Raw genomic sequence first — 24,181 nt, forward strand, 5'->3', positions numbered from 1 at the left:
TTTTCCTTGTAGGACTGGAGTAGTCTGTGGGCTATGTGAGTTGCTGTCTGCAGGCTTTCCTTTTGAACAGCATCTGGTCCAAAGTGAGTGTTAGAAAGTGTTGGCTTTTTATTCTCTGCTCTCTGTTATTCCTCATTCCATTTTTTCCCCTTCTATTCTGAAGCGAGAATAAATTTTTAGAAATGCAAAGCCAGTTAGGCCCCTATTTTCTAGTACTTTATGACTTTCTGGGAACTTGAAGAAGAAATCTGAACTTGTACACATCATGTCTGTTCATCTGGTCCCTTTCTGCTCCCTCAGTTTATTCCTGTCACTCAGCTTTGTAAAACTTAGCCATAAAGAACTCTATAGTTCCTTCAGCCAGTCTCTAGCTCTTTCTCCGTTGTATTTACTGCATTGTCTAGGCGGAGTGTTCCTATTTTTCCTTTGACCAACTGATAGTACATTGACTCCTTGAGGTTTTACCTTCACTAAGGAGGAGAACTGCACTGCTACATCCTGGGCCCTTTGTTCCCACCCGGTTTGGACTAGATGTTTGCCGTTTTTGCCCTCACAATGCCTGTGCTTACTGTATCACACTGTATTGTAATCATTGTTTACTTGTTTCTATCACAATTCTATTCTGAATTGTAAGCTCATAAAGAGCAAGAACTGAATTTTTCTGTCTTCTTGTCTGACACTGGCTTTGTCATAAATGCTCAGTTGTCCTAAAATGAGCATTAAATGAATTGCTTCAGCTGATCTCCTGATATTCTGTCTTTGGATTCCTTTTCCAGAACCTTTTTCTTTATGAATCTATATATAGTACATTCATTTCTAAGTCACTTTAGATATGTGAGAGAGAATTATACTGTTACAGCTTAAGTTTTTATTGCTTTCCAAGTTTTTCATTTAAATAGCAGTCTTAGACCTGATAATGTTTCTGGCTATTTAAACCAATGGATTATATTTTGAAATGTATTGTTACTACTTTTACCAGAACAGTAACTTAATACCTTATCCAGAGCACAGTGATAATTCTTACACTCTTCCAAAGCATTGGATTTTATCATGGTTTTATTTCAAATTGTCAACATGCTTGCTAGTTATAAATATACTTTAATAGGCTGCACCTATGAGTTTAATGTGAGAAGTAATTATTAAAATATTTTAAGTAATGTCAGGTTCATTTATTGTTTTTACAGATGCTGAAAATGAAATAATGAGACTAAGTAGTTTAAACCAGGTAACTTATTGTTATGTGAGAAAGTTTTGGGCATTATTTTACTAAGAGAGTATTGATTCATTGTTTTTGCTTATTTTTTGTTTTTTCACAAATTCATGTAAATTTACCTTAGGAAGTTTCAGTAATCTTTGCTTAACAATCAATAACAGAGTTTTTGCATTATGAATTGATATGTTTGGTGTGTAATTGGTAAAAGGTATATTATTGCAGAGTAACTTGAAAATACAGACAGGAACCAGATCCTATATCAAAGTAAGGGGTGCATTTTGATTTTCCTTAAAGAATTCAAAGTTTTTTTTTTTTAATGTGTGTGTGTGTGTGTGTGTGTGTGTGTGTGTGTGTGTGTGTGTACACGCATGTATGTAGGTTAGAGGATAATTGTATAGAGTCTTTTCTTTCCTTCCAACTTTACATGGGTTCCTGATATCAAACTAAGATTGACAGCTTTGCACAGCAAGTGCCTTTACTTGCTAAGCCATTTCGCCGGCCCTTGTGTATTAATTACAAGTTACTTTGTAAAATACACTTTTATATTTTTTAAATATAATAAATAAATACTCTATAAGAATGTCTAAAATGAGCGACTGATTCTAAACTGTCCAACAGTGAATTTTAATCTTTATGTTGCTAAGAATATTCTGAGTATAATTGTACAAATTATGTAACTAGACTGTTTTCTTGTAAACTGGAAATTCTCTGTTATCTGAAAATACTACTTTAACATTTTTATAGGATAACAGTCTTGCTGAAGACAATCAGAAACTTCAAATGTGTGTCCAAATTTTAGAAAAAGAGAAGTCATTATTGAGTCAAGAAAAGGTAGGTGCTGTTGAAATGGGGTAGAATTAAAAAGGTGTGTGTCATAAGTCACAGCTAAGGATGAGTTTATATCAGTGGAATGCGTAGTGATAGAGTCCTCAGAATAAGTCTGAGCTCATTGGTATGCTCACCAAGCCAGGTTGGAGTAGCTGGGCAAGGTTCACAGTGTGAGAGGCTGGCCAGTGTGTATGTGCAAACACAAACCAGTAGGCATACAGATCTGAGCAGAAGAGATGTGATTCCGATGGGGCTCTGACAGCAGCACATACGGTAGGGGAGATGTTTGGCTGATGTGCCCTAGAATGTCTGTTGTAGTAGGTAAGAATTTCTTATTGGTGAACAGTGGAAGAGAGAGAGTTTTGCTATTAGAAGTGGATTTATTTTTATTTTTATTTTATTTTTATTTAGCAAAGATGGAATAGAGTGCTATGGTAACACTTTGGTATAGGGAAGAGCATTATGTTTGTGTCTCTGGGAATTAATTTCTTATCAATGACAGATACTTTGATAAAGGTAGCTAGGAATTAAGTTAAAGGTCACCATTTGAACTCAATTTATCTGAATTCTTTAAAGTACTATGCATTTATGGATGAAAATATTTAGTAATACATACTGAAAATCTTCATGCCTTTGCTACATGGCCTCTCACCCAAAGACTGTATTACAGTTCCTAGAATCCTGCTTTTCCTGGGTCTATCAATACATGCCTGGCTCTGCATGGATATCCTTAAGAAATAGCAGTGTCAGCATGCTACATATGCTGTTCTTATGTCCCCTAGCACTTCACTTTCAGTTTCCTTCTGCATCAGTACATAGGCAGTATTCTTGGAGAGGCATGGTGGGTTTTCAACCCTAAGTTGTTTGTGTACAGCCCTGGACGTTGAGATCTTCGCTGCCATTCTTTCCCCAGATGTTGGCAGTGACTCACTGTCACTCTGCAAAGTGCTGTGTATGTGTGTGCTGCTTCTGGCTCTGCCCCACTGAGTCCTCTTCTTTAGCTTACTGGCCTAAATACATTTTTGCCTCTGTAGGCCTCTCTTCACAAGTCCTGTATGTAGGGTCTGCCAATTTTCCTTATATTTCCAATTTTCTGGTAACTGTTTTTCTTTCTTTTGATGGTTAGTATTCACTGTAACTCTTCACTGAATTGTATTTGTTTCCCAAGTAATAATGCCAGATGTGCTCTTAGATCAGTCTGAAAATGCTCTTTTTCGTTTTCCTAAATGGACAGATAACTTTAAAAAGATTTATGGACATGCTGTTTTCTTCCTTTGCTTTCTTTCTCTTCCCCCCCCCCCTTTTTTTTTACAAGTTATTCTTATTTTATGAGTGTTTTGCCTGTGTATGGACCACATGCATGCCTGTTGTCTGTCTAGGCCAAAAACTAGATCAGATTCCTTGGAACTACAGTTACAGGCTGTTGTGAGCTGCATGTGGGTATTAGGAACCAATCTTGAGTCCTCCATAAGAGCAAGGGCTCTTAACTGCTAAGCCCCTTCACCCTCCTTTTCTTATTGTGTTTTGAGGAAAGGTCTCACTCTGTATCTTAGACTTAGCTTTCCTGTGTTCACTAGACAGCCTCCGGCTGGCCTCAGATTTCTAGCAGTCCCCCTGCTTCAGCCCCACAAGTACTGGGATGGCAGGCATGAGCCCCACACCTGGCTCCATCCTTCAAGGACAGTTCAGAATAAGCATTTGGATTGGAAGGAAATGAGAAAGAGATGGTAGAGATTCTCATACAGTTTTGTGTAGACCTCTTTTATATGGGACTGTTAGGTTCTTTAAAGGAAGTTGATACTATTTATTTCAAAGTATATCCCATAGAAATTCGATTTTAAGAAAGCACTGGGAGAAGAAGGCTTTTTATATACCTTATAACAGAGAAAATGATGTTGAATCATAGAGAACTGTTTAACTTCTTAGGTTTTTAGAAAATGTTATTTCATAATAGACTATTAAATACATGTGTGGGTCTGTTTTTAGTAATGTTGGGTTTGTGAGAGGGGAGCCTGGTCTTGTTCAGAAAGAAGATAAAGGGAGCAGGGTCATTCTTTAATTAAGAGATGGTTTTGTATTCCAATATAATCAAAAAATAAGTAAGTCGTTTTAATGAGAAAAATGGGCCTTTTATTTTCTAATTAGAGCAAATAGTTTGAATGAGTACTGATTTTTTTTTTCACTTTTACTTAATCTGGCTGAGTGTTAGGGAGTGAAATGAAGAGAGCTGGAAGGTTGGGGGCTTTTATTAGGAGTGTGTTTGGTAGGTATAGGATAAAGCTAGTAGCTATGGGAACAGAATAGAAAAGGCTCTGCCCTGGGACTGGTCCTCTGCAGAGGACCTCTAAAGAGAAGGTAGGGCTAGAAGGTGAACGCACAGTCGTAGAAATGTTCTGCTTGGAACTGTAAGTAAAACTGTGCATGACTGAAAGCTGTGGCTTGTTCAGTAATGTTCCCAATGCAAAGGGTTTAAAATAGATCCTCCAGTTATGTTTGTTTATGTCTGCTTGCTTATTCTTCTTCTGTCTCTTCTTGAATGATGATATGTGCTGCTTCCCCTGTCCCCTTGTTGTTGAAGGAAGAACTTCAGATATCACTTTCCAAACTGAGCAATGAATATGAAGTCATTAAAAGTACAGCTACAAGGGACATAGATTTGTTGTCTCAAGTACGTGACTTGAAACTTAACTTGGAGGTGAAGGAACAAGAACTGAATCAGAGTATTCATGAAAATGAAATACTCACGGCTGAATTAGAAGAACTGGACAAGCAGAACCAAGAGGCTACTAAGGTAACCCTGCATTAAATATGATGAAGCGTTGGGGACATTTTCATGAGGAGCACACTCCAGCCTCTCATCTGGGTACTGAACTAACACAGACAGGGATATAACTTTGTCTTCAAAGTGCTAGTTAGTAAAATATGTTTTAAATTGTGAGAACATATCTCAGTTGCAGCCGTTCAACTCGCTGAGTTTGGATATGTAAACAAGCAAGCATGGCTTTGCTTTGGTAAACTGTGTACAGAGACAGGTAGCCGCTGTGGATTGCTGTTTGTGGAAGCCTGCTCTGGGGATTTAAAAGTTAGAAACAGAACATGTGTAATTAGCCTTTTTTGATTTTAGATTCTTACTCTTAAAATGATAAACTTTTTGTAAATTTTTTTGTGAGACATAGTGGGATAGAAAGTTTTTTTTTTTAAAGAATTTATTTATGTATTTATTATGTATACAACATTCTGCTTCCATGTATATCTGCACACCAGAAGAGGGCACCAGATCTCATAACGGATGGTTGTGAACCACCATGTGGTTGCTGGGAATTCAACTCAGGAACTCTGGAAGAGCAGTCAGTGCTCTTAACCTCTGAGCCATCTCTCCAGCCATAGAAAGTTATTTTTGAAGAAGGTTTATAAATATTCTTATTATTATTTTTATTATTATTATTTTGGTTTTTCGAGACAGGGTTTCTCTGTGGCTTTGGAGGCTGTCCTGGAACTAGCTCTTGTAGACCAGGCTGGTCTCAAACTCAGAGATCCACTTGCCTCTGCCTCCTGAGTGCTGGAATTAAAGGCGTGCGCCACCACCGCCTGGCTATATTCAGATCTTTATTATATGATATGAAAATTTACAGAATTTTCTTTAGATACTAACATGGGAAAATGTCACAAAGTTACTTTGTAATTCACTTTTTCTTTCAGCATGTGATTTTGATAAAAGATCAGCTATCAAAACAACAAAGTGAAGGAGATAGTACCATCAAGAAACTAAAAGAAGATCTAAATGATGAAAAGCAGAGAAGCCATCACCTCGAGGATGATAAAATGAACATTATCAAAGAGTTAGACTTGCAGAAAGAAAAGCTAACTCACAGTGAACAGGCCCTAAGTGATTTACAGTTAACCAAGCAGAAGCTTGAAGATAAAGTAGAAGATTTAGTAGATCAGCTGAATAAATCAGAGAAAAATAATTTCAGCATCCAGAAGGAGAACCAGGAACTGAGGGAACACATCAGACAAAATGAGGAAGAGCTGTCCACAGTGAGAAGTGAATTGATTCGCTCTCAGACCCAAGACTCTAACAGTCAGCTGAAGGATGACTTACTTCAGGAAAGGGAAGCTGAAGTCAGAAACTTAAAGCAGAGTCTTTCCGAAATAGAACAGCTCAATGAACATTTGAAGCAAGTTGCTTTTGATCTCAGAACAGAAAATGAAAAGCTGGTTGTAGCCTGTGAGGATGTAAGAAATCAGTTGGAAGAATCTATTGCTGGCAACAACCAGGTTTCTCTGGAAAAAACTGCCATGCTGGAGACACTCAGATGGGAAAAGGAGCAGCTAGAAACAGAATTGTGTGGTGCTGAGAAGAGGCTTTTGGAAGAAGCAAACAAATACAAGCAAACTATTGAGGAACTGTCCAGCGCACGCAGCCTGAGTACCTCTGCCTTACAGCTGGAACATGAGCACTTAATTCAACTCAGTCAAGAAAAAGACTCTGAGATATCAGGGCTCAAAAAAAGTATTGAGCAAATGGCTACTGATCATCAACAAATGAAGGAAACTTTGTCGTCTAGTTTAGAAGAGCAGAAACGATTGACACAACTTATAAATGAAAAAGAAATTTGTATTGTGAAACTTAAAGAAAAAAGTTCAGAACTGCAGGAGGAATTGGACAAATGTGCTGAGGCCTTAAGAAAAAATGAGACTCTAAGGCAGACCATAGAGGAAAAAGATAGAAGTCTTGGATCCATGAAAGAAGAGAATAATCACTTGCAAGAAGAGCTGGAGCGGCTCAGAGAGCAGCAGAGTCGGGCTGTGCCCGTGCCTGAGCCTAGAACCCTTGACAGCACCACAGAGCTAGAGTCTGAGCTGTCTAGGCTGCACATAATCAAAGATCATCTGGAAGAAGAAATTAAACATCATCAAAAGATGATTGAAGATCAAAATCAGAATAAGATGCAGCTTCTCCAGTCTCTACAGGAACAGAAGAAAGAAATGGATGAGTTTAGGTACCAGCATGAACAAATGAATATCACACACAGCCAGCTCTTTTTAGAAAAAGATGAGGAAATTAAGAACTTGCAAAAAACAATTGAACAAATAAAAGCCCAATTGCATGAAGAAAGACGGGACATTCCAACAGAGAATTCTGATATTTTTCAAGAAACAAAAGTTCAGAGCCTTAGTATAGAAAATGAAAGTGAAAAGCATGATTTATCTAAAGCTGAAACGGAAAGGTTGGTGAAGGGGATAAAAGAACGGGAGCTGGAGATTAAGCTTCTGAATGAAAAGAATATCTCTTTAACTAAACAGATTGATCAGTTGTCCAAAGATGAGGTCGGCAAGCTCACTCAGATTATCCAGCAGAAAGACTTGGAGATCCAAGCTCTTCATGCCAGGATTTCCTCGGCTTCCTGCTCTCAGGATGTTGTGTACCTCCAGCAGCAGCTGCACGCCTATGCTATGGAAAGAGAAAAAGTAATGGTTGTCTTAAGTGAGAAGACCAGGGAAAATAGCCAGCTAAAAACAGAGTACCACAAGATGATAGATATTATTAGTGCCAAAGAAGCAGCCCTTATTAAGTTGCAAGATGAGAATAAAAAAATGTCCACTAGATTTGAAAGTAGTGGCCAAGATATGTTTAAAGAAACTATTCAGAATTTATCACGGATTATTCGAGAAAAAGACATTGAAATAGATGCACTGAGTCAGAAGTGCCAGACCCTGCTGACAGTTTTGCAGACTTCTGGCACAGGTAGCGAGGTTGGAGGAGTTAATAGTAACCAGTTTGAGGAACTCTTACAGGAACGTGATAAACTAAAACAGCAAGTGAAGAAAATGGAAGAGTGGAAACAACAGGTGATGACCACTGTCCAAAATATGCAACACGAGTCAGCCCAGCTTCAAGAAGAACTTCATCAACTTCAGGCACAAGTTTTGGTTGACAGTGATAACAATTCTAAATTACAAGTGGACTATACTGGCTTAATCCAAAGTTATGAGCAGAACGAAACCAAACTTAAGAATTTTGGGCAGGAACTGGCACAAGTTCAGCATAGCATAGGGCAGCTTTGTAACACCAAGGACCTTCTTTTAGGGAAACTTGACATCATGTCACCCCAGCTCTCTTGTGGCTCATCACTTACCACTCAATCAGGAGAGCCTCTTAAGACAAGCCAGTCTACTGGCCCATGTGAGTCTTCTCAGTTGCTTCAACAAGAAGTGGATGATCTGAGGCGATCACTGCAGGAAAAAGATGCCATGATTAAAACACTCCAGGAAAACAACCACAGACTGTCAGAGTCCATAGCTGCATCCTCAGAGGCAGGAAGAAGAGAACACGAGCAGACTGATTCGGAAATGAAGCAGCTGAAGGAGAAACAAGAGGCTTTACAAAACTTACTTAAGGAAAAAGACCTCTTAATCAAAGCCAAGAGTGACCAGTTACATTCTTCAAATGAGAATTTCACGAACAAAGTGAATGAAAATGAGCTTTTGAGGCAGGCAGTGACAAATTTGAAGGAGAGAATATTGATTTTAGAAATGGACATTTCTAAATTGAAAGGGGAAAATGAAAAAATAGTAGAAACCTCCAGGGGGAAGGAAACAGAATACCAGGCGTTACAAGAGACCAACATGAAGTTTTCCATGATGTTACGAGAAAAAGAATTTGAATGCCATTCTATGAGAGAGAAAGCACTTGCTTTTGAACAGCTATTGAAAGAAAAAGAACAGGTATGTTCTCGGTGGAGTATGTAGAAAAATGTTGAGGACAAAGGAGCCTTTTTACTGTTATTTTATTGATGCTATTTCTGAGGAAGACTAAACTTGCTCACTTTGGAATATTTATTTGAAGGTATTTTGGTTCATGTACAGTTTCTTCACCCCCAAATTACTAGATATTTTCAAATATTTTTAGTAGTAGATTAATCCTTCATAACCTCCTAAGTATAAAACAGATTTAATAGGAGTGATTCCTCAGGGCAGTTCTTCGGAAGATGGTAGAGCTCAAACCCAGGACCTCTGCACTAGGTAAGTATTCTACTTTTTTTGCTGGCCTCGAACTCACAGAGATCTGCCTCCCAAGTGCTGGGATAAAAGGCATGAGCCACAACCACCTGGCATGGCAAGCATTCAATTTAGAAGCTATTTCCTCAGCTGACCAGAGGTCACTTTAATCACATTTTGGCATATTTCAATAGCTTCTAGAAATGGTCAACATTTTAGAGACTCCTGGATGAAAAAGAAGTACTAAGAGATATCTTTGACCATGAACTACAGTAAGAATACTTTTTATAATGTCTATATATATTTGTGTATGTATGAGAGAAACTGAAAAGTTTCAGAAACTACAAATTATCCATGTAATGTGGTAAACTATTAGAAAAAAATATGCTGAATGAGCCATTCAATTGATTTCATATACTGTTTATTTATTTGTTGTGTGTATGTGCTTCTGGCAGAGTGGACTTGTGTAAGTCAGAGAGTATCTTTTGAGGGTCGCTTCTTTCTCCACCCTCTGAGTTCCTTGGCTCAAACTCAAGTCATTGGGCTTAGCCTCTTTTCCCCATGAACCATCTTGCTGGCCCCGAATTGACTCTAATGGATCAGTCCACAGTTTGAAACATGTTTGGAGTAGTTCCTTAGACAGAATAGGCTCTTGTCAATACCCTAGTACCAGCTCTGTTGCTTCTAGAACTTTGAGTATCTTTTGATCATGTTGGTTTGTTTATTCACTCTTAAAATGGAGGGCCATAGCAGTTCAATGTAAAGTGCCAGTAGCTTTTGATGTGTTCAGTGGCTTACATGCTCACTCTAAGCTCCTCCAGTGAGCTTGTTTTAGTGGCTATTGTACATGTTTGGTATGGTAAGAACTACTGAAGATTTGTTATGGTCTGGTTAATACTGTAGCTTGCCTTTGGCATTAATATTTTAGTGTGAGTTCTGCACTTTGGTAGTAGAAATTTGGTAAGGGGATGATAGGCAGAACAAGGCAATATTCAACAACAGTTATTTTTTCTCCCTTCTTTTAGTAATGCTGGGGATTGAACCTAGGGCCTCATGCTTAATAGGGAGGCACTGTGCCACTGAGTTATATCCCAGCCCAGCATCTGCTTCTTGAATATGTATCTGCTGCTAGGCACAGGATTCAAAATGTTACATTCTCCTGTAAGAGTCATGTATTATCTGATTAAAGGTACATGGTTTGGCTAGGCTCAGCAGTCCACATAATCCTAGCATTTGTGAGATGGAGGCAGGAGGATCAGGAGATAGCCTTGACTTTATGAAACTAGCCTGGGTCTTTCAGAGATCTCAGCTTTAATGGTAGTGGCCTGTGCCAGTCTAATTTGTTTAAAAGGTCTTAGAGCATGGACCTTCCCACTGTTCTCTGACAATGGGTGTAGTATTTTATGGTTCAAAGAGCATAACTGGGAAGTGGGACAGTGAAATACCTTGTTATACTGTATGTGCTTTTATGCAAGTTTAGTATTTGGTGCCATTTCCTTCTATTGTATTGACACCTATAGATCTAAATTATGCAGATTTTATTGAAGATTTACCTTGTCTTAGGGTTTCTGTTGTTGTGAAGAGACAGCATTACCAAGGCAACTCCTATAAAAGAAAACATTTAATTGAGGTGGCAGCTTACAGTTTCAGAGGTTTAGTTCGTTATCGTCATGGTAGGGAGCATGACGGTGTGCAGGCAGGCATCGTGCTGGAGAATTCTACATCTTGATCTACAGACAACAGGAAGTGAAACTGAGACAGTGGGTATAGGTTGAGCATATATGAGACCTCAAGACTTGCCTTCACAAGTGATGTGCTTCTTCCAACAAGGCTCTGTTTGGGGGCTATTTTCTTTCAAACCACCACATACCTTAAGTATTCTATTACTTGAGTGTATTTAGTATAAGCTAAACAATTTTTTAAATTATTTCCCTTATGTAATTTAAGGGTACCTTTGTTTAACCTGTACAGGTTAAGTAGTTTTTAGTACAGAATCAGAAATGGTCCAAAATCTGAGACTTTTTGATCAGCCATCAGGTGTGCTACCACACAGAGCTTATATATTGTTCCCACTCCCTCTTCTGAGTTGTTCCCTGAACCTTAGGCGTAGAGGTAGGCTGTAGATGAACTAATTGGGGATGGGTGCTTCACATTCAGCTATTCTCTTCATTTTGACCAGTTGTGATTTCTGTAATTTTCTTTATCCATTGCAAAAGGAAGCTTCTTTGAGGGGTGAAATTGGCACTTACCTGTGGGTCTGAGGTTTTTAGAATGGAGCTAGAAATTACACCGGTTTAGTCAATTGGGAGTAGTAGGTTCCCTTCTAGGGTCTGTGACCCCAGTACCCTAGGTAGTTCGTTTTTCCTAGATTTACACTACCAGGAATGAATTCCCCTTTACATAGCAGGCCATAAGTCCTGTTAGACAGCTTCCAGTTACTCCTGATATATAAGTGACACTTGCACTGTTCGTGATATCTTAGCAGGCTGGTCCCTGCTCTCCATAGGCTTTGCAAATGGGTAGGAGTATTAATTGCTTTTCTCCTAGTGCTCAGGAAGGAGGCTTCCAGGTCAGTTCCAGCTCAATTCCTCCAAATCCTGTGTCCAAAGTGTGAGGTGTTTTCAGCAACAGGGTTTACCTTCAAGTTCTGGGAGGCAGCCAAGGGCAGTGTCAGTATTGTTTGAGGAGTTGAAGGTCTCCTGGACCTTCTTGACCAACTCTTCAAAGGGAGCTGTCCAACGCCAAGCACTGGGGTTTTTGTAGGGTAGGCTGTGGCTCTTGCAGGGGATGTTGTCACTCCAAGTAGTCTGACTTCATTTAAACTATATGTATGTATATACATATACATTCATATATATATGTATTTTGAGTAAGCATAAAATATTTTCCTATGCATTTAGTATTGTTTATCCCTCCTCGCTCCCTCCTCTACTCTTCTATGTTATCCTTCCAACTTAAAAGTCTTCCCCCAGTTTTTTCCATTTTCCCCTTCATATCACTTGTGTCCTACTTCTTTAGAGTGTGTTTTCATGTGTCTGTATTTTGCTTTTTAATTACTAGTGATTGAACCTCTGGCCTCCTCATACGTGGTGGGCAAGTGTTCTTCCTCTATCCTACATTCCCAGACCCCAGTGTGCATGTGCGTGTGCGTATGTGCGGCGGTTCTTGACAGAAAGTTTCACATTATGTGATTCTGGCTTGCCTAGAACTTACTGTGTAGACCAGGATGGCCTTGAACTCACAGAGATCCACTGGCCTCTGAGGGAATTAAAGACATGTGCCACCACACCTGGTTCCCTCTAAAACATTTCTAATGACTATTTCCTTTTAGCACAGCTTTGGGACCAGTTGTAGAGCTTGTGAGAACTGTCATCTCCCTGGCATGCAGTTTCTTACACATTGCAGTGGTTGTTACAGCTCATGAATCAGCGTAGTGGCAGCACGAGTTCATGCTCATTGGAATCCTTCAGTAGTCGCCCCATGTTCTCCTTCTGCTGCAGGGACCCTGTAGGATACCACATTATATTTAGATGCCACATCTCTCTAAGCGCCTTCAGATTGTGTCTTTCTCAGAATGCTTTTGGATTTTGTTGACATTGCTATTGTTAACTGTATTTTAATTGTTTAATAAGGAAAATGTCATTTTGAAAATCTATTACTCTTTAAAGCTAAAGTTGTTTCTTTCCAAAAGGGCAAGGCTGGAGAGTTAAATCAGCTTTTAAATGCAGTTAAATCAATGCAGGAGAAGACAGTTACGTTTCAACAGGAGAGAGACCAAGTTATGCTGGCCCTGAAGCAGAAGCAAATGGAAAACAGTACCCTTCAGAATGAGGTATACATTCACCATAATGGACAGTGGCACAGTGGTTACTAGCCATTAACTAAGGCAAATGAAATTATTTTGTGATTTTTCTCTTCTTCTGATGTGCTGCAAAAAAACCTGTGATACATGCCTTGTGTATAAGAAAATTACGTCACTCTTAAAACATGAAAAAACTGACATTTACTAAAAATGTACTCTGCCATAAGAGCCCAGTACTTCTGTATGATTCCATTTCTGTTATAACTAAGCAGATGAGATCTTGCAAATGTAAAGCTTCCATTTGAATCCTTTTTAATGTAATTTGGGGAGAAGTTTTCCTGGTATAAACACACTTTGCAGGGTAAGGCATTAGTATATTAATATATTATTATATGTAATATATTATATAATTGATATTTGTAATAATTAGGCTTGTTATTACTAAATAAACATGTTATATTTGTATAATTAATTAAAATATATTACAATTAAAATGATTTAAAATAAATATTATACTTTACAATTATAACAACTTATTGGTACTTATGTGTAATTAATATAATAATACATTTCCGTAATATGGAAAAAATTTGATGACATAAGTGTTTTGTGGAGGTAGGCATTGCATAAAAGAAAAGTAAAGAAAGGTCCTCTTCCTAGGTTCAGCACTTACGTGACAAAGAGTCACGGTTAAACCAGGAGCTTCAGAGATTGCGTGACCACCTCTTAGAGTCTGAAGATTCTCATACCCGGGAAGCTTTGGCTGCAGAAGATAGAGAGGCCAAACTGAGGAAGAAAGTCACAGTGTTGGAAGAAAAGCTAGTTTCATCCTCTAACGCGATGGAAAATGCAAGGTAAGTTTTTCTTTTTTCATGAATGTTAACTAGTCACTTGTTGAGCATCATGCTCAGTAAACGTTTTGCTTATAGAAGTTCAAGTTCATTTTCACAAAAGTCATTGTCTCCATTTTACAGCTGAAGAGTCTTAGGGTGAAGTAGTGTAAAAACTTGATCAAGATAGGCTTGGGGAGTCTAGCACTCAGATGTCCTTCTCCTTTGCACCCCACCCCCATGTCACTTGTCATTTTAGGAAATAGTTCTGAGATGCTGGCAGGTTTTATTGACTCTGTCCAGTTTCCCAAGAGCTAATTAATTCATATGGAATTACTTTTCAGTGGATGATTGAAGGCTGACACCATGTGGATGTTAAAAATGAAAGTGTGTAAGAAGAAGCAGGTTGGAGACCTGGATCAGCTTGAGGAACCACCTTGTGGCTTGTTAGAAGCTTTGAGTGATTGGTCCTTCCTTAAATAGTTTAATTTTTCATTTTTCTCAGTAGAAAGATTTTATTCTTAGGACTTGGTTTTGTTTTTGAGACAGGGTCTCACTAACTCATGCTGGCTTCAAATTTGAAATCCTCATGCCTCTGTTTCCCAAGGGCTAGTATTATTGGTGTATTTAACTGCACCCTACAAGAACATTACATTTTAGAAAAATCACACAAGCCAAAAAGACAAAGACAAAGTAGAGCTCCATTCACCCCAAATCATCCTTTTTTACCATGTTATACCTTTATATCTAGATGTATATATTCTGTCTTTTAAGAGCAAAATGAGATCATATAATTGTTACTGTTTGTGGCCTTTTTTAGCACTTAGTAATATGTCATTATACAAAAAGCCACATATTTCTGCAGCAATATTTTATGACTACATAGTAAGTACACCATTAATTTATTTTCTGGACACTTAGAGCTTTTTTCTTTTTCCCAAATTTGTGTGCCATACACATGCAGGTACTTGCAGAAGCCCCAAGAGAGCATTGTTGGTTCCCATTGGAGCTAGAATTAAATTGAGCTACCTTTTGGGGCTGCTAGGTCTCAAACTTGGGTCCTCTGGAAGAGGTGGACGAGCTCTTAATCACTGAGGCCTGTGGTTAGCATAACAGTACCTGCTAAAGTCCTTCTTTACAGTTTTCAGGTCCTTGTTTTACCTAATGCTTTCAGTCTCTGTCCATTCCCTATAACTTCCGAGATGAGATGAGCATCCTCACATAGAGCTCTGGCCTTATCTGACCATTCTGTGTCGCTCAGCTCTCCCACTGTTTTCCTGTTTCTTTTTTCCCCACTTTCCCTTTTCATATTGACTGAAGGATGGACCTACCTCTCTTACGAGTTTTTCTGTGACTCTCACCTATTTTTCAAATTCTGTTTTCTTCACAAAGGGTTATTATTTAGTGCCCCATCCATCATTTCTAAACCCAAACCCTGTTTGTTGTAGTGTCTTTTTCTGAACTTGTATAGAGCTTTGAGTCTTTTTTTTTTTTTTCTCTTCAAGACAGGCTGGCCTCAAACTCCCAGAGATCCACCTGCCTCTGCCTCCCGAGTGCTGGGATTAATGGCGTGCGCCACCAATGCCCAGCAGGCTTTGAGTCTTTGATGGCCCTTATATTACACTTAGTAATTGTTGCATGTCTTAACCTCTCTCTTATCAAAGAAAGTGTAAGTTCACCTGATGCTGCTCATCTTCTGTCTTCCCACAACATGTATTAAGTGTAGACTAATAGACAGTAAATATTTGTCATATGAGTAAATCCAGTCTATAGGCCACATTATGGTATTTTGACCCTTTAACAAAGTGACGCCTACTGTCTGTTAGCTTTCTGAGCATGTTAAAAGCTCATTTATCCTTACAGTCATATTTAGTTTTGCTAACCAGTCCGGTCGAATGAATAAAAACCTAGGGACATTTGGGGACAGTTTATGTCTTAGTTTACCTCTGCTTCCACAAGAGGGTGCTGTTGAGTAAAATATCTTCCAAGTGAGTTGCTTCTACTTTAATAGTTACTCTTGAGTAAGGGTTTAACTGATATTAAATATTAATGAAGACCACATTAATATTAATATTAATATTAAATATTAATTTAGTATTCTGAAAATAATTATTGTTCATCAAAGATACACTCCAAAGATATTATAAGCCAGGCCAAGTGCGGTAGTGCATGCCTTTAATCCCTTTAAGCACTTAAGGCAGGTGGGTCTTTAAGAGTTTGAGGTCAACCTGGTCTACTTAGTGAGTTACAGGCCATCGAAGGGCTACATGATGAGACCATGTCTCAAAAAATAAGATAGATAGATAGATAGGAAGGAAGGAAGGAAGGAAGGAAGGAAGGAAGGAAGGAAGGAAAGATGTAAGACTGGATAGGAGCTATGATGTTAGTATGCCATTGTGGCAGGATCTATAATCTAGCAGATAAGCCTCTGGCCATGCCCATGTGATGGGGAATGTCCTCCTGTATACTGTGAATATATGTTTTTCTTATTGATTGATGAATAAATGCTGATTGGTCAGTAGCCAGGCGGGAGGTATAGGAGGGCCTACCAGACCCTAGGAGAATTCTGGGAAGAGGGAGAGAGAGTTACCAGAGAGATGCCATGTAGCTGCTGAAGGAGTAATATGCCGGAGCATTATGGGTAAGCCACAGCCTCGAGGCAATTCATAGTTTAATAGAAATGGGTTAATAATTAAGAGAGCTAGCCAATAAGAAGCCTGAGCCATTGGCCAAACAGTTTATAACTAATGTAAGCCTCTGTGTGTTTATTTGGGACTGAACAGCTGTGGGACCAGGAGGAATAGAAACTCTGTCTTCACCCTTTGACTATCCAGAGAGGCTGATTGAGCTGGGAAGAGCCATCTCAACTGTGGGCAGCCCCTTTCTGTGATCTCAGGGTCTGGATGGGATAGAAAGGGGAAAGCAAGCTAAACACAACCATGCATTGCTATCTGCTTCCTGTCTGTGGGCGCAGTATGGCCAAGTCTCTTAGGGATCTCTGGGTTCGTATTTGGATAAATGATGGGGCTTCTGTATGTGTATGTAATATAGACAGAAGTTAATATAAAGATGAGCAGTCAGAACAACTGGACAGTGGTGTGGCCATCAGAAAGTTGCAGGTTCATCATAACTCCAGTTGTGAAGTGCAAATAGGTGTCATTAGAGTCCATTCCTTATTAGGGCTGAAGCTGACCAAATGACTTGAAAGTCCCTGAAGATTTGAATTTATGATAAATTATACTGTGTAATTGAAATCTGCAAACTTGAAAGTTGCAAGCTACTTGTAAACCTTTTTGGGGAGGGTGAGAGGGTGTGTGTGTGCATAGTTTCTTATTTGCCTAATTTTTTTTGTTTTTTGTTTTTTGTTTTTTGTTTTTCGAGACAGGGTTTCTCTGTGGAGCTTTGGAGCCTGGCATTCGCTCTGGAGAACCAGGCTGGCCTCGAACTCACAGAGATCCGCCTGCCTCTGCCTCCCGAGTGCTGGGATTAAAGGCGTGCGCCTCCGATGCCCATCTTTTTGCCTAATTCTTAATCTTTAAAAGGGCCATCATTTGTTGAGAGTCATTTTGACAGGATGATTAAGAAATAGATCAGAGGAACTCCTGAAGGTGTTTTGTGTTTTTTTGTGATTTAAATAGAATTTAACACACGACATGTAGGGAAAGTCAAATTGGAGTTGTATGGAATCTCAGTTTGTAAAACTAGATGAAGCTCTGGAGATGGGTGGACTGACGGATGATGGGTGGGAAAGCATTTTTTGTTAAATTATTTAAATAGATGAAGCAGTTTGCTTTTATTCTTTTATTTTGAAGTCATCAAGCCAGTGTGCAAGTAGAATCTTTGCAAGAACAATTGAACATGGTCTCCAAGCAGAGGGATGAGACCGCCTTGCAGCTGTCTGTCTCTCAGGAACAAGTAAAGCAGTATGCTTTGTCATTAGCCAACCTGCAGATGGTTCTCGAACACTTCCAACAAGGTACGTTACTTACATGGCTGATGTTTTAATGAAGAAAAAACTGTAGTTATATTTTGCCTTATTTGATTATGAAGGTAGGTATAGGAAATCCTTAAATGGTTACTGATTTGCTAAGAGGAAAGGTAAGTCACCACCACCAGGTAAGTTCACATACCTTTTATGATTAAAACTATTGTGATTTTTAATAAAGTTTTAGTATATTATTACTAATTAAGATGAAAGTGGAAGAGTATAATTTGTTGTTGTTGTTGTTGTTGTTATTATTGTGCTTTTGGTTTTTCGAGACAGGGTTTCTCTGTGTAGCCCTGTCCTGAAACTCACTTTGTAGACCAGGCTGGCCTCTAACTCAGAGTCTGCCTGTCTCTGCCTCCTGAGTACTGGTATTAAATAAGTGCACCACCACTATCTGACTTTTTTTTTAATATTGTATTTATTTCTTTTATGTGTGTTGGTGTTTTGCCTGTAGATTTGTCTGTGTAAGGGTGTTTGATACCTGGAACTGGAGTTACAGACTTTAGTGAGCTTTTATGATGGAAATTGAACTTGTGTCCTCTGGAAGAGTAGCCAGTGCTGGAGTTAAAAAAGTAAATAGAATGAAGGAGGAGAATCAAGTGATGAAGGAGATTATAGAGGGTTGGTGAGATGACTTAGTGAATAGGTACTGAGCATGATGACCTGTGTTTGGTTCCCCGGGGCCAAGTAGTGGAAAGAGAGAACCTGTTCTTCTTTGCCCTCCACATTCACACTGTGGCCTGAGTGCTCTCAGACATACACAAAGAAAGACCCCCAGACACCTAAGGGCCTCAGGATCCTGAGGAGCCCCTGAGACTCAGAAACCAGACCAAGAGCTGCAAAAGCAAGAGGGTTTATTGAACCAATGTGCATTCAGGTGTCAGCAATATCGGGAAAGCTGCACACCCCAGCATGGGGGTGCAAGCTCCTTATATAGAAAAAACTCACAGATCAGCATACAGGCAAGGGGTACAAAGCGATTGATTACAAAGTGATTGATTACAAAGTATGATTTCATATTAATGAGGTCACCTAGGTGTGACCTGGTTTTCTACAAAGGAAAAACCATAGAATGTACTCTGGAGAGTCCTTGATTGTCTGCTGGCCAGCCAGGTGTGACCCAAACAGAGTTGTCTTGGTGATTGCCCCCGTCTAAACCATAGGATGTGCCCGGGGTTGGGGCCAACTTCCTTGTAATGGGCCAAGGCCTATGGGAAACTTTTTCTTTCTGTGAACTAAAATCTTTTAAAACTTTTTCTCTCAGCAAACTAAAATATTTCAACACAAAGTAAACAAAGAAATATTTATTAAGGGGCCAGGCTTGGTGGCACACACCTTTAATACCCGAAGTAGCGTGGCAAAGTCAGGCAGGTCTTTCTGAGTTTCAGACAAGCCTGATCTACATAATGAGGTCCAGGACAGCCACGGTTACATAGAGAAAATCTCAAAAACTACCAGGTCCACACCTTTAATCCTAGCACTCGGGAGGCAGAGGCAGGCAGGTTTCTGTGAGTTCAAGGCCAGCCTGGTCTACGCAGCAAGTTCCAGGACAGGCTTCAAAGCAATAGAGAAACCCTGTCTTGTAAAAAATAAAAAATAAACAAAAAACACCCCCCCCCAAAAAAAACACAAAAACTGCAGGAGAGAGAGGAGGGGAGGGAGGGAGGGAGGATGTAATAGAAGCACATGCAACAGGAGAATGACACACATTTAGAATGATTAGGTTTGAGATTCTAGAGTTTGAAGCCCTTTCTGACCCTTGAAACTTGTTCTTAGCTGTTCATCTGTGCTTTGAGGTGGCTATATTTCCTACTCCAAGTGTAAAATTACTGTGTTAGAGATACACTAACAGACTAGAGCATGTTTTATGCTAAGAACAAAGTTTGCTTTTGCACATTCCCCCTGCCATCATTAGGTTCCTGACCCATCAGTTTGTGGATTCAGTGTGGTGGTAGAAATTGCGATACACAGGATTGGGATGATATAGGTTAGTTTTACTGGGGAGAAATCACTTACATAAGAAACAGATAATCCAGGGTCAGCACTCCGAACATCCAATCTCAGCTGCCCTCCCAGCTCAGCCGGAACCAAGAGAACAAGCCTGTCCCCTACCCCAGACCAAAATCCCACATGTTCACGTACACACATGTGACCATGCACCACAGGTACCTAGTAAGATCTCTTACTACAACTCAGTACATCTGGTAATTATTAATTGGGTTAACTGATAGTTTAATAGGAGGGTTAGAGGATATTTTTGTGCCTAAGAAAAATTTTACATTTATACTTGTGTGACCCTTTAGAACTATGCATTTAGTTGAAATCTTTAACTATACCACTTCCTACATCTAGCCAGGTGTGGTAGTTGACACCTTTAATCTTAGCACTCAGGAGGCAAAGGCAGGCTGATCTCTGAGTTACACATCAGCCAGGGCTACATAGTGGAACCAAAAAAGAGACTATTTTTAACTTCATTGCTATACTGGGCATGAGAACAGAGGAATGTTGCCAGGAGGCTGTGAAGCAGAGTGGGATGGCCACACAGGTGAGAAGCTGTGAGGCACACAGGCCCTGGTGGCAGTGCCACTTGACATGTTCACTAAGACATTGGTCCTTCCCTTTTGGGGTGTTTAAATGATGTAAAATTCTAGCTTTATACACTGTTGCAAATATTACTGTAACTTTCCTTTCTCCTTAGAGGAAAAAGCTATGTATTCTGCTGAATTAGAAAAGCAAAACCAGCTCTTAACTGAATGGAAGAAAAAAGCAGAGAATCTGGAAGGAAAAGTATTGTCGCTGCAGGTAGGCAAAATGCTTTCTTTTAAGAGCTATGTCTTGGAAATGGTCTCAAAAACCACTCATTTACTATTTAACATTTGAGTGATCTTAACCAGCCTTCTACTGGGTATTACATTGAACCATCAGGCTCAGAATCTTTCAGGTGACAACATTGAGAGTAGGCACAGTGAATGTGAGGTGAAAGGAACTTGAAATGCTTTAGCACACAACAGTAACCTAGGGCCTCTGCAAAATGAAAAAAATTCATCTATATATAGGGTTAAGTTGAATTTTTTTCTTTTGAACAAAGTGTTTTGTATACTGTATTTGTTATGTATTAAATTATACATATTATCCTATTTGATCTTTTCTTCTGGTTCCTTCTCTCGTTTTTAGCAATTTGAGGGAATTTGCTTTGTTTTGTTTTTGGTTTTTGAGTCAGGGTCCCACTTTGTAGCCCAGGCTGCACTGGAGCTCTGAGCACTCAGTTCTTGCCTGAGCCTTGCAGATGCTGAGTTACAGGAGTGAGTCACCATGCTCAGTCTTTTCTTTTAAAGTCTCTTGAATTTTTTTCCTTTTTATTTTCTATTTTATATATAAAAGCCATATGGAAGGTATGGATGAAATCCATCCTGCTGCAGAGATATGACACCAAAGGGATTTGCTTTGGATTTTGGAGGTACTTTTCTCAGTCACTGGCAGACTGCCAACAGCTGGTGAAAGTAATAAAATACCCTTACCTGGAGTTGGTGACAGATAATTCTGTTTAGGACTGTTGATATTCTTTTTTTTTTTTTTAAGATTTTATTTATTTATTATGTATACAACATTCTGCTTCCATGTATGCCTGCACACCAGAAGAGGGCACCAAGTCTCATAACGGATGGTTGTGAGCCACCATGTGGTTGCTGGGTATTGAACTCAGGACCTATGGAAGAGCAGTCAGTGCTCTTAACCTCTGAGCCATCTCTCCAGCCCAGGACTGTTTATATTCTAAGGAAGTAACCATATTTTCTATTAAGTTTTAAAATTTATGTTAAATATTAAGTGGCTATAAAATTTTTAATGTGTATACTGGTATATATAGAATACTTGCATGATAGAAGGGTAGCAATTCAGCAAATGCTCTCATCCTCTTGACCCACCATAATTGGAATGCTGCCTTTGCAGTTTCTATGTACTCTTCCACAGTCTTCCTTACAGTTGTTTCATATAGAAAGAAGCTGGTATTCTGCTTTGTTTTCCCATTTACCATGAAGGACATTTTATATTTGTCTGTATAAGCAATGAGTTTATTATGTACTTCCTTGTATACATCTCACGGTACACACACACACACACACACACACACACACACACACACACACACACACAGAGAGAGAGAGAGAGAGAGAGAGAGAGAGAGAGAGAGAGAGAGAGAGAGAGAGAGAGAATGAGAATGAGAATTTCTATCAGGTATGCTTTGATTGGAATTACTAAATTATAGGATATGTATGAAAACCGATGCTTTATTTCTAGGGGGGTAGTTTTCTAAACATGGTCATATTAATTTACTTTGACTCTTAATATATTTGTGATTCTTGTTCTACATCTTTGTCAATATGGTACATTATCAGTCTTTGAAGATTTACCGTTTTACCACACTGATGACTGGGAAGGTATATCATTTGTTTTTGTGCTGTTTTAACTACAGCCAGGGTAGTTTATAAAGAAAATAATTTGTTAGCTAATGGTTCTGGGGTCTGGGAACTCCAGTATTCTGAGACTTGTACCTGACAAGGGCCTTCTTGTTGCATCATCCCATTGTAGAGCTAGAGAGACACAGCAGGAGGGACCCAGACTCATCCATTCTGTAAGGACCCCCTCCTGCAGCAGTGGCACTTATTCTTCCCAAAGGACAGTGCTCTGGTGACACAAACACCTTCCATAGCCCCTGCTTTCCAATGTTCCATTTACTTAATCAAAGTTATTAATGTATCTATTGTTAGACCCCCGAAAACTCAAGTATTCGGGGTCCCAGGCCACGTTCAAGGTCACCCCAATCACCAGGCGGATTCGAGAGCTTGCTGCAAACTGCTTGAGGTTTTATTGTAATTTAACGAGCTAACCCCATGTTAGCTCGTGTCTTTCACCCACCCGCCATGGCGGACAGCTAGAAAAGACGGTTTGAAGCCGCTGCGTACAGATCTTTATAGGGCAGCGTAAGGGGAGTGTCTAGGGGTACGCACAGGCTCACGATTGGTGTGCTTCCAGGCTTGGAGGGCTTGCCCTGTGTTGATTGGTCAACTGGTTGTTATGGCCCATAGGCCTTCCCAGGGTGGTTGCTATGCTCTCTGCGTCATTGCTGTGCGCTTGTCCGTAAAGCACACCCAGGGTCGTAAAGCATAGCGCCACCGGCTAACTTCTGATTGGTTCCTTGTCACAAGACAGGCATCTGACTTTCTAGTTTCTAGGACAAGGTCATAGAAGCACATGTTCGGCTGTTATGGCTGCCGAAAGGGAAGCTGGTTCCTTCATCTATAAAGATACATTTTATTTTGTTTTGTTTTGCTTTTTTGGGACAGGGTTCTCTGTGTAGTCCTGGATATCCTAGAGCTTGTTTTAGAGACCAGGCTGGCCTCAAACTCACAGAGATCTTCCTGCCTCTGCCTCCTGTCATGGCCCGGCATGTCTCAACCCCAAGCCACAGCAGCATGAGGTTCGGCCTGAGTGGGGGAGCGTGGACTTGGAAACTCCTAGCAACCAAATGGCGATAAAGACCAAACACAGGCATCTTGTCATCTTTAGAGAGATCTCAGTTCCATGCTGTAAAACTAGAGTCTCTTCTTTATTTGGTGTCTTCCTGTCTGTTCTCTAACCATGCTTCCAAGGCCAGGAGGCCATTTCTGTCTCCTTCAGTTGACTCCTCTCTGCTAGATCACTCCTAACTCTCTGTCCTTGTTACTCACACACTTAACCTCGCACCCAGGTGCAGGCCTATCCAAATGCTTAGTCCTGTAGAAATGTGAACTAGGAGGCATTCTACACTGAGGCTATGCTATACAATAGCAGACTTGCTTGCATTAGCAATACAATTGTAGGCCGGAGCTCCTGGATGCTCCTGTTTACTGAAACTGGAGGCTAGACCTTAAGACATTCCATAATGGAACTTTCTTGGTCCCCAACAGCCTCCTGAATGCTGGGATTAAAGATGTGCACCACCACAGCTGACCAAAAGATATATTTTTATTCAACACTTAATTGTGTCCAGTAGTATCAGAATATCTTGTCTATTAGACTCTCAAAGTAGCAATCCAGATCTTTTTTTTTTTTTTAACAAAACTAGTTTTTTTCTTAATTTAAAATAAATTCATCATTTTATAAAGGAGCAAAATAAGCCAGAAGAAACTTAAGAAGAAATTAATAAAGGTAAAAGGTGAACAAGTGAAATAAAATCCAAACAATTGGCAAAATAACAAAACAAAAGTGCTAATGTCCAAAGAGGCTTGTTCTTTCTTTACTGACTTTGTTAGAGGTCTGGGGCTGGGGTACAGTCCTTGTATATCACCTATGACACTCTGGTTTCATTTCCAGAACAAAAAAACCACTTAACCACAAACCCTACTGCATACATTATTAGGAAATATGAAGTTGTGCTTTTTTTAATGTTTAGATTTTCTAAAAATTATTTAAATTTCCTTTATACAAAATTTAGATTTATAGATTGGAATAATACATTTCTATTAAAATTTTTTTGTTTC

The 24,181-nt window shown here is 39.4% G+C and overlaps 1 protein-coding gene across 6 annotated transcripts in view; it reads left to right on the forward strand.

Annotated features, from left to right (window-relative positions):
• Trip11 (thyroid hormone receptor interactor 11) overlaps positions 1-24,181 on the forward strand; it is a 73,233-nt gene that overhangs the window by 24,117 nt on the left and 24,935 nt on the right. For all 6 annotated transcript variants that reach the window (XM_027419136.2, XM_027419139.2, XM_027419140.2 and 3 more), the window contains 8 exons: positions 1,185-1,225; positions 1,958-2,044; positions 4,620-4,832; positions 5,741-8,770; positions 12,735-12,875; positions 13,506-13,699; positions 17,488-17,651; positions 20,362-20,465. In XM_027419136.2, the coding sequence (XP_027274937.1) occupies positions 1,185-1,225; positions 1,958-2,044; positions 4,620-4,832; positions 5,741-8,770; positions 12,735-12,875; positions 13,506-13,699; positions 17,488-17,651; positions 20,362-20,465 (3,974 nt within the window). The remainder of the gene's footprint in view (positions 1-1,184; positions 1,226-1,957; positions 2,045-4,619; positions 4,833-5,740; positions 8,771-12,734; positions 12,876-13,505; positions 13,700-17,487; positions 17,652-20,361; positions 20,466-24,181) is intronic.

This window comes from Cricetulus griseus, chromosome 5 (genome assembly GCF_003668045.3).
Source record: "Cricetulus griseus strain 17A/GY chromosome 5, alternate assembly CriGri-PICRH-1.0, whole genome shotgun sequence".
In the NCBI taxonomy this organism is placed as follows: domain Eukaryota; kingdom Metazoa; phylum Chordata; class Mammalia; order Rodentia; family Cricetidae; genus Cricetulus; species Cricetulus griseus.